Source organism: Aspergillus puulaauensis, chromosome 1 (genome assembly GCF_016861865.1).
Source record: "Aspergillus puulaauensis MK2 DNA, chromosome 1, nearly complete sequence".
Classification (NCBI taxonomy): Eukaryota; Fungi; Ascomycota; class Eurotiomycetes; order Eurotiales; family Aspergillaceae; genus Aspergillus; species Aspergillus puulaauensis.
The window spans coordinates 2,122,758-2,135,138 of record NC_054857.1 but is presented as its reverse complement, the minus strand read 5'-3'; the positions used below and the strand labels follow the sequence as shown (position 1 = coordinate 2,135,138).

The window sequence follows — 12,381 nt, the reverse complement described above, 5'->3', positions numbered from 1 at the left end:
CCGGCTCATCTAGGGTATAGTACGTACATCTCTCATAATACATGCAGAAACAAATGTAGCAAGAAGGGCCAAAAAAAAAACACATGCCTGAACGATAAAATTATGCGGAATAGTCACGCACTTGGTAGCTCGGCTTCCGCAGCTTATTCACGATCGGCGGCGGCTCGTCGACTGGGTACGGCGGTCGCGCGGTCGCGGCTGCAGGCGCATGAGCTGGATGTAGTCCTGGGCTCGGCATTGGCATTTGAATTCCTCCTAGCTCTGCAGTGTCTGGGTAGGGAATTGGTGTTTTGGGAGGGATGGGCGGAGGCCCTGAGTGTGAGTGTGAGTGTGAGTGCATGTGGTCGAAGCTTAGACGTGGAGGCGAGTAGGCTTGCGATGTTGGACGGCTGGGCTCGTTTGAGCTGATGATGTCGCTTACTGATGCGCGCCCGGAGGATGGGCGGATTGCGTCCTGGGGTGTTGGGTGCACGGGGAGCTTGTCGTCGTTGGGATGGAGTTGGATGAAGTCGCCGGGGAGTTCCGCGGGGAGCTCGACCGCGTCGGGAGGGGGTGGTGGTGCGTGTGTCGGCGCAGGCGATGTTACTGAAAGACGAGGGCTGGGAGCTAGCGAGGAATGGTCATCTTCGAGTAGAGTGTTGGCGTCGTGTCCGGCTGCCGAGTGGGCTTCGAGACGACGGTGCATGCGTTCGATTTTGGCAAATTTAACGCTCGCGTCGAGAATCATCTTCTTCACGTCAGGTCGCGAGAGGTAGCGACGAGTGTTCGTGCTGATGTCTGCAAGACGGTGCCACTCGTTCATGCCGAATTCGCCCACTCCAACCTCGACGTTCAACCGGTAGTAGTTGTCCTTGCTCACGTTGCGCTTGGGGAGATGCTCGCGGAGCATGTCATGATGGATATCCTCGCAGCCCTCAATCTTCGTAATCAGCCGGCGGCGTGCCTCGGCGAATGTGCCTAGAGCGTCGCCGAAAAAGTCCTCCCACCACTCGTGCTGGCGATTGTTGGTGTCGGGAGGGCGCTTCCCCGTGCCAACACTGATAAACACCCCGATCTCACGTCCCGGCCACTCGTTGACAACTGCTTCGTCTAATATTTGTGGCGAGGGATTGTATGTGCCCGGGCCTTCGTCAATGAACCAATGTTGCCCGATCTGAATAGGCTTGAAAGCTAACCCGGTAGCTGAAGTTGCGCGGCCGGCCTGCCAGACCGTGCAGTTGTACTCGGGCGCAGGCTCCTTGCGGGAGTCGTAAGATCGAAGGAGCACCGAGTTTCCGCCCTTGGTCGTGCCTCGATATAACGCCGTAACGGCCGTCTTCGTCCGGTTCTCCCGATTATCATATAGTAGCGCATCTGGGTTCCCCCATCTCAGGCCATTGATGAAGGCAGAACTCCGGTTGTTCATCGACGAATGCGTTGTACTCTGGCTCGCGCGACTTCCGGAACGCTGCGGGATGGACGTCGTCGAGAAGTTTGGGCTGAATGGCGCGTATGCCGGCGATGTAGGCGACGTAGTATCGTTCCCTTCTGCTTCATAAATTGTATGTTCCCGTACACACTCCCGGATGGCCTCTTCGAGTTTCGACGCCTTGAACAAAGTCGAGCGAAATGGGATGCCGGCGAAAGTCTTGTCTGTTTCAAACACCCGCCGGGTCATGCGCACGTAGACGTCCTTGCAGGTTTCGATGTCAAGGCGTAAGCGGCCCAGCATCAGGGCGATTAGACCGCCAGTACCAGTACCGGCGATAAGGTCGAAGTATTCGCATGGTTTGGGGACCTGATCGCGTCGCGGGGGCTTTCCTTCTGCCTCGACGTAGACGCGATGCATCAGTTCCTGGAGGAGGATGAGCATGGAGTATCCTCGCACGCCACCGCCATCTGGTTCAACAAGTTAGCTTCGTCATAATAAACATGAAGTCGGCGGGGAGTAGCTACCGAGGGACAGGATCCTTAGCGGAGGACCCTTAGTAGTATCTTTACGGCGAACTTGATCTTGATCCATGGCGATGGAGTCCGAATCTTGAACCAAAATACTGGAAAGGAGAATGCAGGCTGAAGGAGGGGGAAATAAAGTCGAAGTGGTGCAGCCAAGAATTCTGTGCACAGCCGCAGCTTCAGGCGAGTTTGTCTCAGCTGGTGGCTAATTTTATGCCTGACGAGTGACGACCAGGCTCTAGTCTCACTGGCCACACTACGATTTGGCTACGGAGCACTTAATCTCACTTAACGTCACCAGGCAGCCATTATTCACTCGAATCTGAACTATTACTCACATATTGCTCACAGGTCTTGCGGGTTAGCCGATCCCGGGCCAGTCTATTCAAGTCAGTCACCCCGGATTCTTCGGATTCTGGAAATCTTCTCTCGAAGCTAAACGTACCAGAAACAGCCCGCTCATCCATCCGCCTCGCCACAACAACATCATCGCCGACGCGAACCGTCTTCAGGTCCGACTTGGCATCCAGAAACCCATATCGTCCAAAGATTGGACTATATTTTGCGCCCTTGTCGACCCTGCGATCAGCCATGAGCTTCTTCAACACCTTTCCAGAGTCGCCCGTCCCGAATTTCCCGGTAGCAAAGTCCACGTTTAGGCTTTGGCACCTCGCGCAGTTGGCCGTCAACAACACGCGGATCTGAGAACCACCAACAACCAACTCTGCCCAGAAGTCCTCTTCGTACGCCATCTCTGAACCCTCAACAACTATGTTCGCCCGGAACTTCCTCCTATCCATATCCTCACCCCCCTCCAACCGGCGGGAGACATCCGCCACTGACGTCTCACTAATAACCAAGAACGCTGCTGTATCTGCAAATGTGATGCGGTCCTCGCTCCCAGGCTCCATCCTCCAAATAGCCAAAAGATACGCTAGTCCGCCCACAGCGACTGTCGCGCCAACACCCATTCCGGCTTTCCACGAATGATCATAACCCAAAGCACCACCAGCCACGGCTACAAACCTAGGCATGCTCGTGGCCGTAAACCCCATCCAAACAAGCCCCAGAGCAACAAGAAGTGCCGCAAAAATCGCACCCAGGTCCAACTCTCGCCGAATCTGGTTCTTGTGCGCGACGTGCTTCGCCGGCGCAAACGTCCCTAACACAGACCTAGTATTCTTACCGCCCAAATAAGCCAGCACAACCTCGTATCCGAATCGCTCGCTAAGCCACTGGTTGTACTTCGCTCCCATGTTATACCCTTTCGTTGGAGACCCATGCATCACGATAGCAATCTCCTCAAGCCCCCTTGTGCCCGGGGTAAGCGGGACATCAATCGTGTCTCTCTGTTTTCTTTCTTTTGCATGCCTATTCCCATTTAACTGCTCCTCAGTCTCAGATTCAGATCCAGGATTATTATATATAATCCTTAATCTCCCCTTCTCATCCGCGCCATCAAACCCCGGCTCAAATAGTTCCGTCTCAAACAATACCATCTCAGGGAAGTGCGGGACGTGCATGTTCTTCAGTGTTGTTTCGCCTTTGGTTTCCGAAGGTATGACCTTCAGCAGCATGAAACGGCGGTCATATTTGAAGCCCAGCCGCGTCACCTGGGCTGAGGTAAGGGAGACCCCGCGCAGGGACTTTACTGGATAGACGTAGATCTGGGTTGAGAATTTGTTGGGCCAGTTAGCTTATGTCCTGAAATGGTTGTGATAAGGTATTGTTCTGGGAGCATGATTCTGATGGATGATGGGTTGGAAGGGGAGTTGGTAGTGGACATACCTGGCTGACTTTCATGATCAGTAGGTGTAATAATGTATGTATAGTTCTATCTGTAGAGGTTCTGTAGGACTAGGAATTTGATGAAGTTTTGATGCATAAGGGTGTAGGCGGGGATAAGGGATGGATCATGGTTTGTGAAGAGTCGGGCTTGAAGATCATGGTTACATGCCGATAGAGGGACTATCTTATCTTGGATTCGCAATCGATGCGGAGAAGGAGTCCGACTCGCTCGAGAACGGCCGGGGGATTGGAGGAGTCCCGTCCTGTCTCAATGCCACATTCCTTCATTACCGCGTTATCGTCTTGGCAGTAAGCTTCTTTCTCCTATCAGGTTGAACATGTCCATTGGATATGATGACTCATCTCTCGTGAGGAAGTTGCGGTGTCTTGAATATCGACCTATCGTGTTGAACATAATTACATATAAACTTATAAAGGCAATCTACTCCTTCTTCCATGGGAGGCTAAACGTGCCTGCCCAATCCTCGACTTCCTGGCGCAGCTGCACAATCTCCGAGATCTCCTCGCCGTTACCTACATATTCCAAGAATGCCTTGACAGTGTTGGGGTTCTTCGCGCCCTTGGCTGTTGCGGCCTCCTTAGCCGGCTTGTCCAGCTTCTGCGTGATCGTCACTGCACGGTCGACAATGTCTGCAACACGGCGGAAGTCCTCTGGCTGGAACCCGCGGGTGGTCATAGCGGGGGTGCCGAGTCGCAAACCGCCAGGCTTCAGCGCTGACTTGTCTCCCGGGACGGTGTTCTTGTTGCTGGCAACACCACAGAGTTCGAGCACGCGCTCAACACGGGCCCCGTCAACACCGCGGTTCTTAAGGTCCACCAGCACCAAGTGGTTGTCTGTGCCACCAGACACGATGTTGTAGCCCAGGCCTCCGCTGCTTGTCGGGCCACCCAGACGCTCAGCTAGAGACTTGGCGTTGGCCAGGACCGTCTCCTGGTACGTCTTGAATTCAGTCGACTGTGCCTGCTGGAGGGCCACGGCCAGCGCGGTGATAGTGTGGTTGTGAGGACCACCCTGGTGGCCCGGGAAGACGGACGCATTGATGGGGCCCTCGAGGTCGTACATTTCTGGGTTGCCCTTCTTGTCCGTCCGGCGGACGCCCTTGCGGAAGAAGATCATGGCTCCTCGTGGGCCACGGAGCGACTTGTGAGTGGTAGTCGTCACGACATCAGAGTGTAAGAACGGCGAGGGAACGACGCCGGCGGCCACCAGACCAGAAATATGTGCCATATCGCTTAGGAGGTAGGCACCCGTGTTCTCGGCAATCTCGCGCATGCGGGGGTAATCAATCAAACGGCTGTAGGCTGATGTACCGGCGATGATAAGTTTCGGGCGGTAAAGGAGGGCCTGCTTCGCGAGGCTATCATAGTCGATCAGACCCGTTGACTCGTCGAGGCGGTAGGGGAAAGTCTCGAAGTATTTAGAGATAAAGGAGATTTTCTTTGTAGGTGTCTGATAGCCGTGGGACAAATGACCGCCATGCGGCAGATCCAATCCCATCAATCGGTCGTGTGTGTTGAGAAGGGCGGAGATGGCGTATAGGTTCGCGGGGGAGCCAGAGAGCGCTAAGATGTCAGTCAGCAAAAGGCCATCAGTAGAGAGGAAAGACACCCTTACGTTGGACGTTCACCCCCCACTCCTCCGGGCTGAGACGGAAGGTCTCGAGGGCGCGCTGCTGACAGAGCCTCTCGGACTCGTCGATATGTTCGTTTCCTCCATAGTATCTAGCTCCGGGGTATCCCTCGGAGTATTTGTCTGCCAGAATTAGCATCGCCTGCAAGAGCAACCACGGCCGACGTACTCTGCATAACACTTCCAAGCGCATCTAGAACAGCCTGAGATGTGAAGTTCTCTGAGGGAATGAGGTTGATGAAGTGCTGCTGTCGATTTTTCTCCTGCAATGGGTGAGCCATGAGCCGAGGATGGGAGAGGGGAAGCTCCAACCTTCTGGAGAATGTTGTACACCGAGGGGTCGGCTTCTTGGAGAGGCGCGGAGAGCAGCTATATGGCCAATTAGCTGCATGTTTCTCACTCTTTCGAGTAGTCGCTGTGTGGTTTCTCACCGATTGCTGGCTGTTTGACGTTGATAACATACGATGCCATTGCACTGAAGGCGGTCGGGGCGCGGAGGCAGGGCGCGGCAGGAGGCGCGAAGCCTGACGACCACAGCGGCCTAGCATGGTGATTCGCAACTTAAAAAGGTCTTTTTCTGACAGAATTGGCGAAAGTGGGAAAGAAGAAAAGAAAGAAGTATAAGTAGATAGGAAGAGACTCCGCCATATCGTCGGACAAGGTGACGTCCTGCCGTTGCCCGCGGGAAGCTGATACGCTAGTCTGTATTTGGACTAGCATCTCCGGACTGGTCGGTGCGGCGGGAAATTGATGATCCGCCCGCACACACAAAAATCCTCATCGGTTCGCGCTTCGTCTCCTTTTTTTCTCTCCATCACACAACTAAATCCAAGATGAAGAACGGCGTTATCTGGTCAGCTCTCGTGGAAGTCCGGCTTGCTGGACATCCCGGGCGATGCGGCCATGTCCCCGCCTCTCACCATCCATAAGGGGCAATGAACCATCAGATTGGAAGTGTGTGATAGCCAGTCTGGCACATTCCTCGGCATGAAGCGGTGAGGAGAAGACGGGGTAGTGGTAGTTTATTAGCAGTTCGGTAGTTAGCTACGAGATACGGAGTCCAGTTTCGGGAGGAGTTTGAGAGGACGGAGTAGTAATAGTTGATAATCAATAATAGAGGAGACCAACACTGCAAATATCTTGTGCAGTTGTCAGTTGATTTGATGATAATCGATGTCGATCGCCAGAGACTGGATCTCGACTCCTTGGAGGCTCGACAGCGAAGAGTTTCCGTTGATCTGTTCGTGTCCGTGATCTGTTGGCCTCGGTGATCGTCTGCTTGTCGGTTGGTCTAGACTCGCCACTCTGCTGTCTTGGTTTTCAGGTTTTCACCTGGAGACAGTGAACTCTGAGGTGACGCAGGCGTGCCCAACTCGTCAGTGGTCACTGAGTTGGCAGGCTGCAAGGTACAAGAGTTACTTGCGTAGGGACAGCTGTAACTGAGCCTGCGGTCACAATCTGTGTCACCCTGACACGCAGTGTCCCTGAGACAGACAGTGTCAAGTGCCTGCAAGGGATTCCCACAGACACTTGGTTTACTGAACTTTCTTTGACAAACTCAATAATGAGCACTGGCTGAGTGGGAGCAATACTAGTCATGTCCAAAAACGGTTCCCAGTCTCGCAAGTCCAAGCCTGCAGACTCCCCGACCTCGTTCCGTGGTCCGCCGGCGATCTAAGCACTTGTTCCTCGATTGATTCAGGTACCAGCATGTTCCAACAACTCCAGTGTGGCAACTCTTCAATCTTGTCTACATTTCCTCCGGCTAGGGGCATGTCGGTGGGTTCAGCGCACGTCTGGACTCGGATGGATCTCGCTCAAGGGCCGCCAGGGCAGGGGAACGTGGAGAGAAGAGCAGGGCGCCCCTATAATAGCAATAACACGAAATTAAGATCAGAGGGCGAGTCAAAGGAAATTAGCCCAGAAACGCCTCCACCAACAGCCCCTGACGCCGATACGATTCGACCGTTCAAACCAGACTAACACACTAGTCTCGCCGGCGCTGCCTGTTCCTGGCTTGGGGGTCTTGGGCTGCGTGCGCTGCTGCTGTTTATATGACTCTCCCCCGTTCCTGTTCTCTCCCTCCTCTTCTTCCCTTCCTCAGCCCGTTCTGCCTCCATCTGCCAAACGCACTCACTCCCGGTTTCCAACCGATTACACTCTTTTCACCCCCGTTGTTTATCAACATCCACTCTTTAACACCAATTAATTCTCTCTCTTAATCAATCTTTCACGATGAAGTTCTTCGCTGCTGCTGCCCTCTTCGTCGCTGGCGCTACTGCTTCCCTTCAGGCTGGTGGTGCTGCTGCTGAGAGCTCTACCGCTCAGCCTCAGTCGACCACCACTGTTGAGGTCACTGAGTACACCACCTACTGCCCCCAGTCTACCACCCTGACTGTCGGTACCGAGACCATCCCCGTTGAGACTGTACGCATCCCTGCCTAAATAGGCGAATGGCTGAATTGAACGAATGCTGACTTGTATATAGCCCGGCTCCGTCACCCTCTCCAACGGCCCTTACACCGTTCACCGTCCTCTGATCACCACCACCGTCACCCGCTGCAAGGCCTGGTATGTCCACCGAATCCACAGTCAAGAAAATTTCAAATCTAACTGTCATGCAGCTCTAGCTCTGCTACTGTTGCTCCTTCCAGCTCCGCCGCTACCAGCATCCCCGTCATCCCCTCCGCTGCTCCCACCGGTGTTGCTCCCACTGGCAGTGCTTCCAGCACTACTGCTGCTCCCCCCACCTTCACTGGTGGTGCTAGCCGCGCCGCTGCCGGGGCTGGTGCCGTCGCTGGTCTTTTCGGTGTTGTTGCTGCCCTTCTCTAAGCGCCTCACTCTACTCTGAGTGGTGTGTTGAGTGAAAATTAGCGTTGGGGAATCGATGGTCGATCAGATGGGTTCGCAGTCTGGTCGCTGCAAGATCAAGATGGTGTACTACTTGCTATTCATCCCTTTGGTGTGCAGTTGGCTTGATTGATTGTTGTTGAGTTGAGTTGAGTTGATTGATTGATCGATTTGCCTTGATCGATGAATACGACAGATACCAATACCTCCTTATTACTTTATTTCGAATTGCTTATACCTTTTACTTCTTGTACTTCACGATTTGACCTGGCTGTTCTGTTTCATTGTGTATAAGCTAATTGGGTACATTTAATGCTGTTATGCTCCGAACAAATTTCTCAACATAAAGCAACTGTTTGATTTTGTAGACTATCAAAGTGCTCGTAGATCGTTTTATATATAGTATATACCCCATATATATATATAGGTGGATGCTGTGCGGCTACAACTTCGCCCTAACACCCGCCTTAGGGTTTCCCTGGAAATACTCCCGGACCCTCTCCCTTGCAACATCCACAACTGCCTTATCTTCCACCGTCGGCGGCACGCCAACTTCCCTGTCAAACTCTCCCTTCGCCCCGTTCTCCACCAATTCTCTCAAGACCCTTCGTAGTGTTTTCCCACTCCGTGTTTTCGGGATCATCCCTTGGCCCTGGATTATCCCGCCTAGCGACGCAATCGCGCCGATTTGTTCGCGGACGAGCCCATTCACGCCTTTTAGGAGATCTTCGGATGGTCGCGCCGGCAAGTCGCCACCGGGTGGCTTCTTTAGTGTAACAAAGGCAAACGGGAGGTGGCCTTTTAATGGATCGGGGATCCCGACAACGCTGGCTTCGCCTATTTCCGGGTGCGAGAGGATTGCTTGTTCGATGGAACCTTTTTTGGGTTAGATCTATCCAAGTATATGTATAGGTGGATGGAATGGGGTAGGGTAGGTAGATACCTGTGCTGAATCGGTGGGCTGCTACGTTGATGATATCGTCCGACCGCGACATGACGTGGATATACCCGTCTTGATCAATCATGCCGGCATCTCCTGTGTCTAACCAGCGACCGTCGAACCGTTTGAGATATCCTTTGTAAAATCGGTCGTCGTCGTTGAATAGCCGTGTGAATGCCGTGGGTGCCAAAGGCGTTGCCATCACGATGTTGCCCATCGTCCCTTGTGGAACCTCATTACCCTCGTCGTCCACAACTCGTACGTCGAAACCTGGCATTGGTAGACCCGCTGACCCGGGGCGAATTGCCAGAGGTGCAATATTATGCTCGTCAGACCGTGGTGACACTCGTCCCACCGCGCTTCGCAGTGCTAGCCCAGAAATAGGAGATCCGGACTCCGACGACCACCAATTGTCTACGACGAGAGCCCCAGGAGCGGCGTGCTTGGTAAGGAGATCTTGATAAGCACGCACGATACTGGGCTCGCTCCGCTCCCCGGCGAGGAATAGAGCCCGGACGTGTCGGAGGTTACCGTCTCCAGCTACTTTTTCAAAGTATTTGTTGTCAGGGTCTTCCTTGCGGATAGCACGAAGCGCCGTGGGTGCAGTAAAAAGGACATTCGCCTTGTGCTCTGCGACAACTCGCCAGAATGTCCCTGCATCTGGGGTGCCGACTGGCTTGCCTTCGAACAATATGGTCGTCGCACCGACCAGCAATGGGGCGTATAGAATGTATGAGTGTCCTACTACCCAGCCAATATCTGAAGCGCAGAACATGACGTCACCGGGTCCGTGGATATCGAACAGATATTTGATCGATAGACTAAGCCCGACTGCATGGCCGCCTGTTTCTCGAACGACTCCTTTGGGTAGCCCAGTGGTACCTGTTTGGTCAGTGGCAAGCACGACAAGGCGGGTCTGGCGAACATACCACTGGTATAGATGATGTACAAACCATCCGTGCTCTTTACTGGGACCGGCCCAGCACGAATGCCGCGCATCCTCGCGCTCTTCACAAGCCGGTTCCAGTTCCGCTGACCATCCAGCTTGTGAGGGTTATTCCATCGCAGTTGGTCACGTTGCCAGATGAGGACCTTCTCCGGCTTGAAGCTGCTCGCTTCAATGGCGCCCTCCACCAACGGGCGGTATGGAATGGGACCCTTCGCTCCTTCAATCCCGCATGATGCTGTCAAAATAGCCCGAGGTCGCGCTGCCTCAATGCGCTGCGCTAGCGACTTGGCCGCAAACCCTCCAAAGACAGCCGCATGGATTGCCCCCAGTCGAGCGACAGCTAGGGCACCGATCAATGCTGCCGGTATCATAGGCACTGCATCACAGTGTAAGCATCTAACTCTTGAAGACAAATTGAGAGAAGTAAAAACAAGGCACATACTATAAATAATAACCACATCGCCCCTACGAACTCCCTCCTCTTGCAATACACCAGCCAAAACTTCGACCTCGTCCAATAGCTGCCGGTAGGTATACTTTTCTTTCTTCCCCGTCACCGGAGAGTCCCAGATAATGGCAACGTTATCGCCATTTCCGTTGTGCACGTGACGGTCAACACAGTTATAGGTAGTGGAGATTTCGCCGTCAGGGAACCAAGCCCAGGACTCGTGGCTGGCGCCGCTGGGGACGGTCTTGGTCGAGCGGCTGATTGCACGTGATGGCTTCTGGTGCCAATGGAGCTGCCGGGCATGATGAGACCAGAAGGCCTCCGGGTCCTGCAGTGAGGTAGCGTGGATGGCTTGTTGGGGGTGTGCCATTGTCAGCGGGGTCGATAATAGCCGAGACAAGCCCAGTGTATACAGGCTATACGTGTATTTAGGTTTTCCGCAACAGGCCGTGCAATGTGGAATTAGTTACTCGGCACTGCACGAATGGTGGATAGACCTAAAAAACGGGAATCAGGTGCGTAGCCTGTGTGAAGTATGTGCCAGTAATAACTCCGCTCCGTACCTAGGTAAGACAGCTGTAAACGGGGCTGGAAAGAGGGAGCTAGCGGAGGTCGATATTCCTCCGGAAGGGGGTTTCGGCAAATGATCCTGGTCTCGCGCAGCGATTTCCTCCGTAGCTAGGTGCGAGTACTGAATCGAGTAAGAAGAGGTGAACAACGCAGACAGACAAGCCAACACGAGAAACGGCTGCTTTTCAGGTTCATAAGGCCGGATCTAACCGTGGAGATGGAGGTAGGAGATAGACCGAGGGTCGGGCGGAGGGAGAACGATGCTAGTGCAAGACGCAAGTCCCGGACGAACAGCGAGGAACTGCTGATGGCAGGGGCCAAAGCTGGCTAGCAGCGAAAGCACAGGGCAGCAACGCAGCTTTCCCCGCACCTCTCCCGTGGGGAACTCGGATGGAGTCACGGCCGGCAGGCGGGCTTTGCTTCTCGGATCCCTGAATCCTAACCTTTTTCGATCGATTTCCACATTGATACATTAATTGGTTGATAGTATTGACTATTATTCGAATTACCGGGATTATGATTACATGCAACTCCATAGGCTGAGATGTACCCCAATTGTTATACATTCTAGCTGTATGATCGTATCATTGATGTGCAAGCTTCTATCGGCAATGCTGTACTCATCAATATTTTGGGTGCAAATGCATCGAAATTCACAACTCAAAGCTCAGCCGTAGGGTATCATATCGCAATGCCTGCTAAACGGTCGACTGTCCTCGTCTCTCGCACTGCTTCGTTCTGTATCCACCACTAGCGTTCTCTCTGACTGCGTTCACCTACCATCGTTCTCGCCGAGAGACGACGGCTCCTTTGATACCCAGAGATGGGCATAGAGACAGGACGACAAACAACGCACGGATATTCGCGGACATAAGGATGTAGTAGTGGAAGGATGAGGAATCAGGGAAAAGGGAAAATGAGAAATGGTACGCCGTAAGAAAAAGTGGAAGAATATCGTCCTGACCCTTAGCCCTTTGAGACACACGGTAAGGATTTCCTCACATGTCCAGACACCTGCGATAGATTCGAATAAAAAACAAAAACAAAATCGGCCTCCCGAATAAAATAACCATAACCCTTGCATCGAGCATATTCACATATCCACCACCGCAGCCATGGGCTCTCGGCCAAAGGAAAGAAAACGAGGAGCGAAAGATGGCGAGCACAAAAAGAGCTTGAGGACCGGCAAGGCTTCTGGCAGCCAATATAGACAAGAGAAGGATATCGTCATGGAGCAAGCTCGCATGATT

General features: G+C 53.4%; 5 protein-coding genes across 5 annotated transcripts; 1 reads left to right on the top strand and 4 right to left on the bottom strand.

The window, feature by feature from the left end:
- Positions 1-100: 100 nt before the first annotated feature.
- APUU_10845S (putative Patatin-like serine hydrolase) lies at positions 101-2,002 on the bottom strand (the record flags this gene model as incomplete). The annotated part of the gene is made up of 2 exons (XM_041705318.1): positions 101-1,878; positions 1,936-2,002. The coding sequence occupies 2 exons, from the start codon at positions 2,000-2,002 to the stop codon at positions 101-103; spliced, it is 1,845 nt and encodes a 614-aa protein (XP_041550211.1).
- A 294-nt stretch (positions 2,003-2,296) lies between these two features.
- On the bottom strand, positions 2,297-3,738 carry APUU_10844S (MOSC domain protein; the record flags this gene model as incomplete). The annotated part of the gene is made up of 3 exons (XM_041705307.1): positions 2,297-2,316; positions 2,381-3,602; positions 3,724-3,738. 3 exons carry the CDS (start codon positions 3,736-3,738, stop codon positions 2,297-2,299), a joined length of 1,257 nt encoding a protein of 418 aa, XP_041550210.1.
- A 427-nt stretch (positions 3,739-4,165) lies between these two features.
- On the bottom strand, positions 4,166-5,922 carry SHM1 (serine hydroxymethyltransferase; the record flags this gene model as incomplete). The annotated part of the gene is made up of 5 exons (XM_041705296.1): positions 4,166-5,307; positions 5,360-5,497; positions 5,544-5,637; positions 5,687-5,743; positions 5,806-5,922. The coding sequence occupies 5 exons, from the start codon at positions 5,920-5,922 to the stop codon at positions 4,166-4,168; spliced, it is 1,548 nt and encodes a 515-aa protein (XP_041550209.1).
- Positions 5,923-7,609: 1,687 nt separating this feature from the next.
- On the top strand, positions 7,610-8,206 carry APUU_10842A (putative GPI anchored protein; the record flags this gene model as incomplete). Its single annotated transcript, XM_041705285.1, has 3 exons — positions 7,610-7,801; positions 7,863-7,945; positions 7,999-8,206. 3 exons carry the CDS (start codon positions 7,610-7,612, stop codon positions 8,204-8,206), a joined length of 483 nt encoding a protein of 160 aa, XP_041550208.1.
- A 460-nt stretch (positions 8,207-8,666) lies between these two features.
- On the bottom strand, positions 8,667-10,931 carry APUU_10841S (putative acyl-CoA synthetase; the record flags this gene model as incomplete). The annotated part of the gene is made up of 4 exons (XM_041705274.1): positions 8,667-9,100; positions 9,168-10,046; positions 10,094-10,489; positions 10,556-10,931. The coding sequence occupies 4 exons, from the start codon at positions 10,929-10,931 to the stop codon at positions 8,667-8,669; spliced, it is 2,085 nt and encodes a 694-aa protein (XP_041550207.1).
- Positions 10,932-12,381: the final 1,450 nt, after the last annotated feature.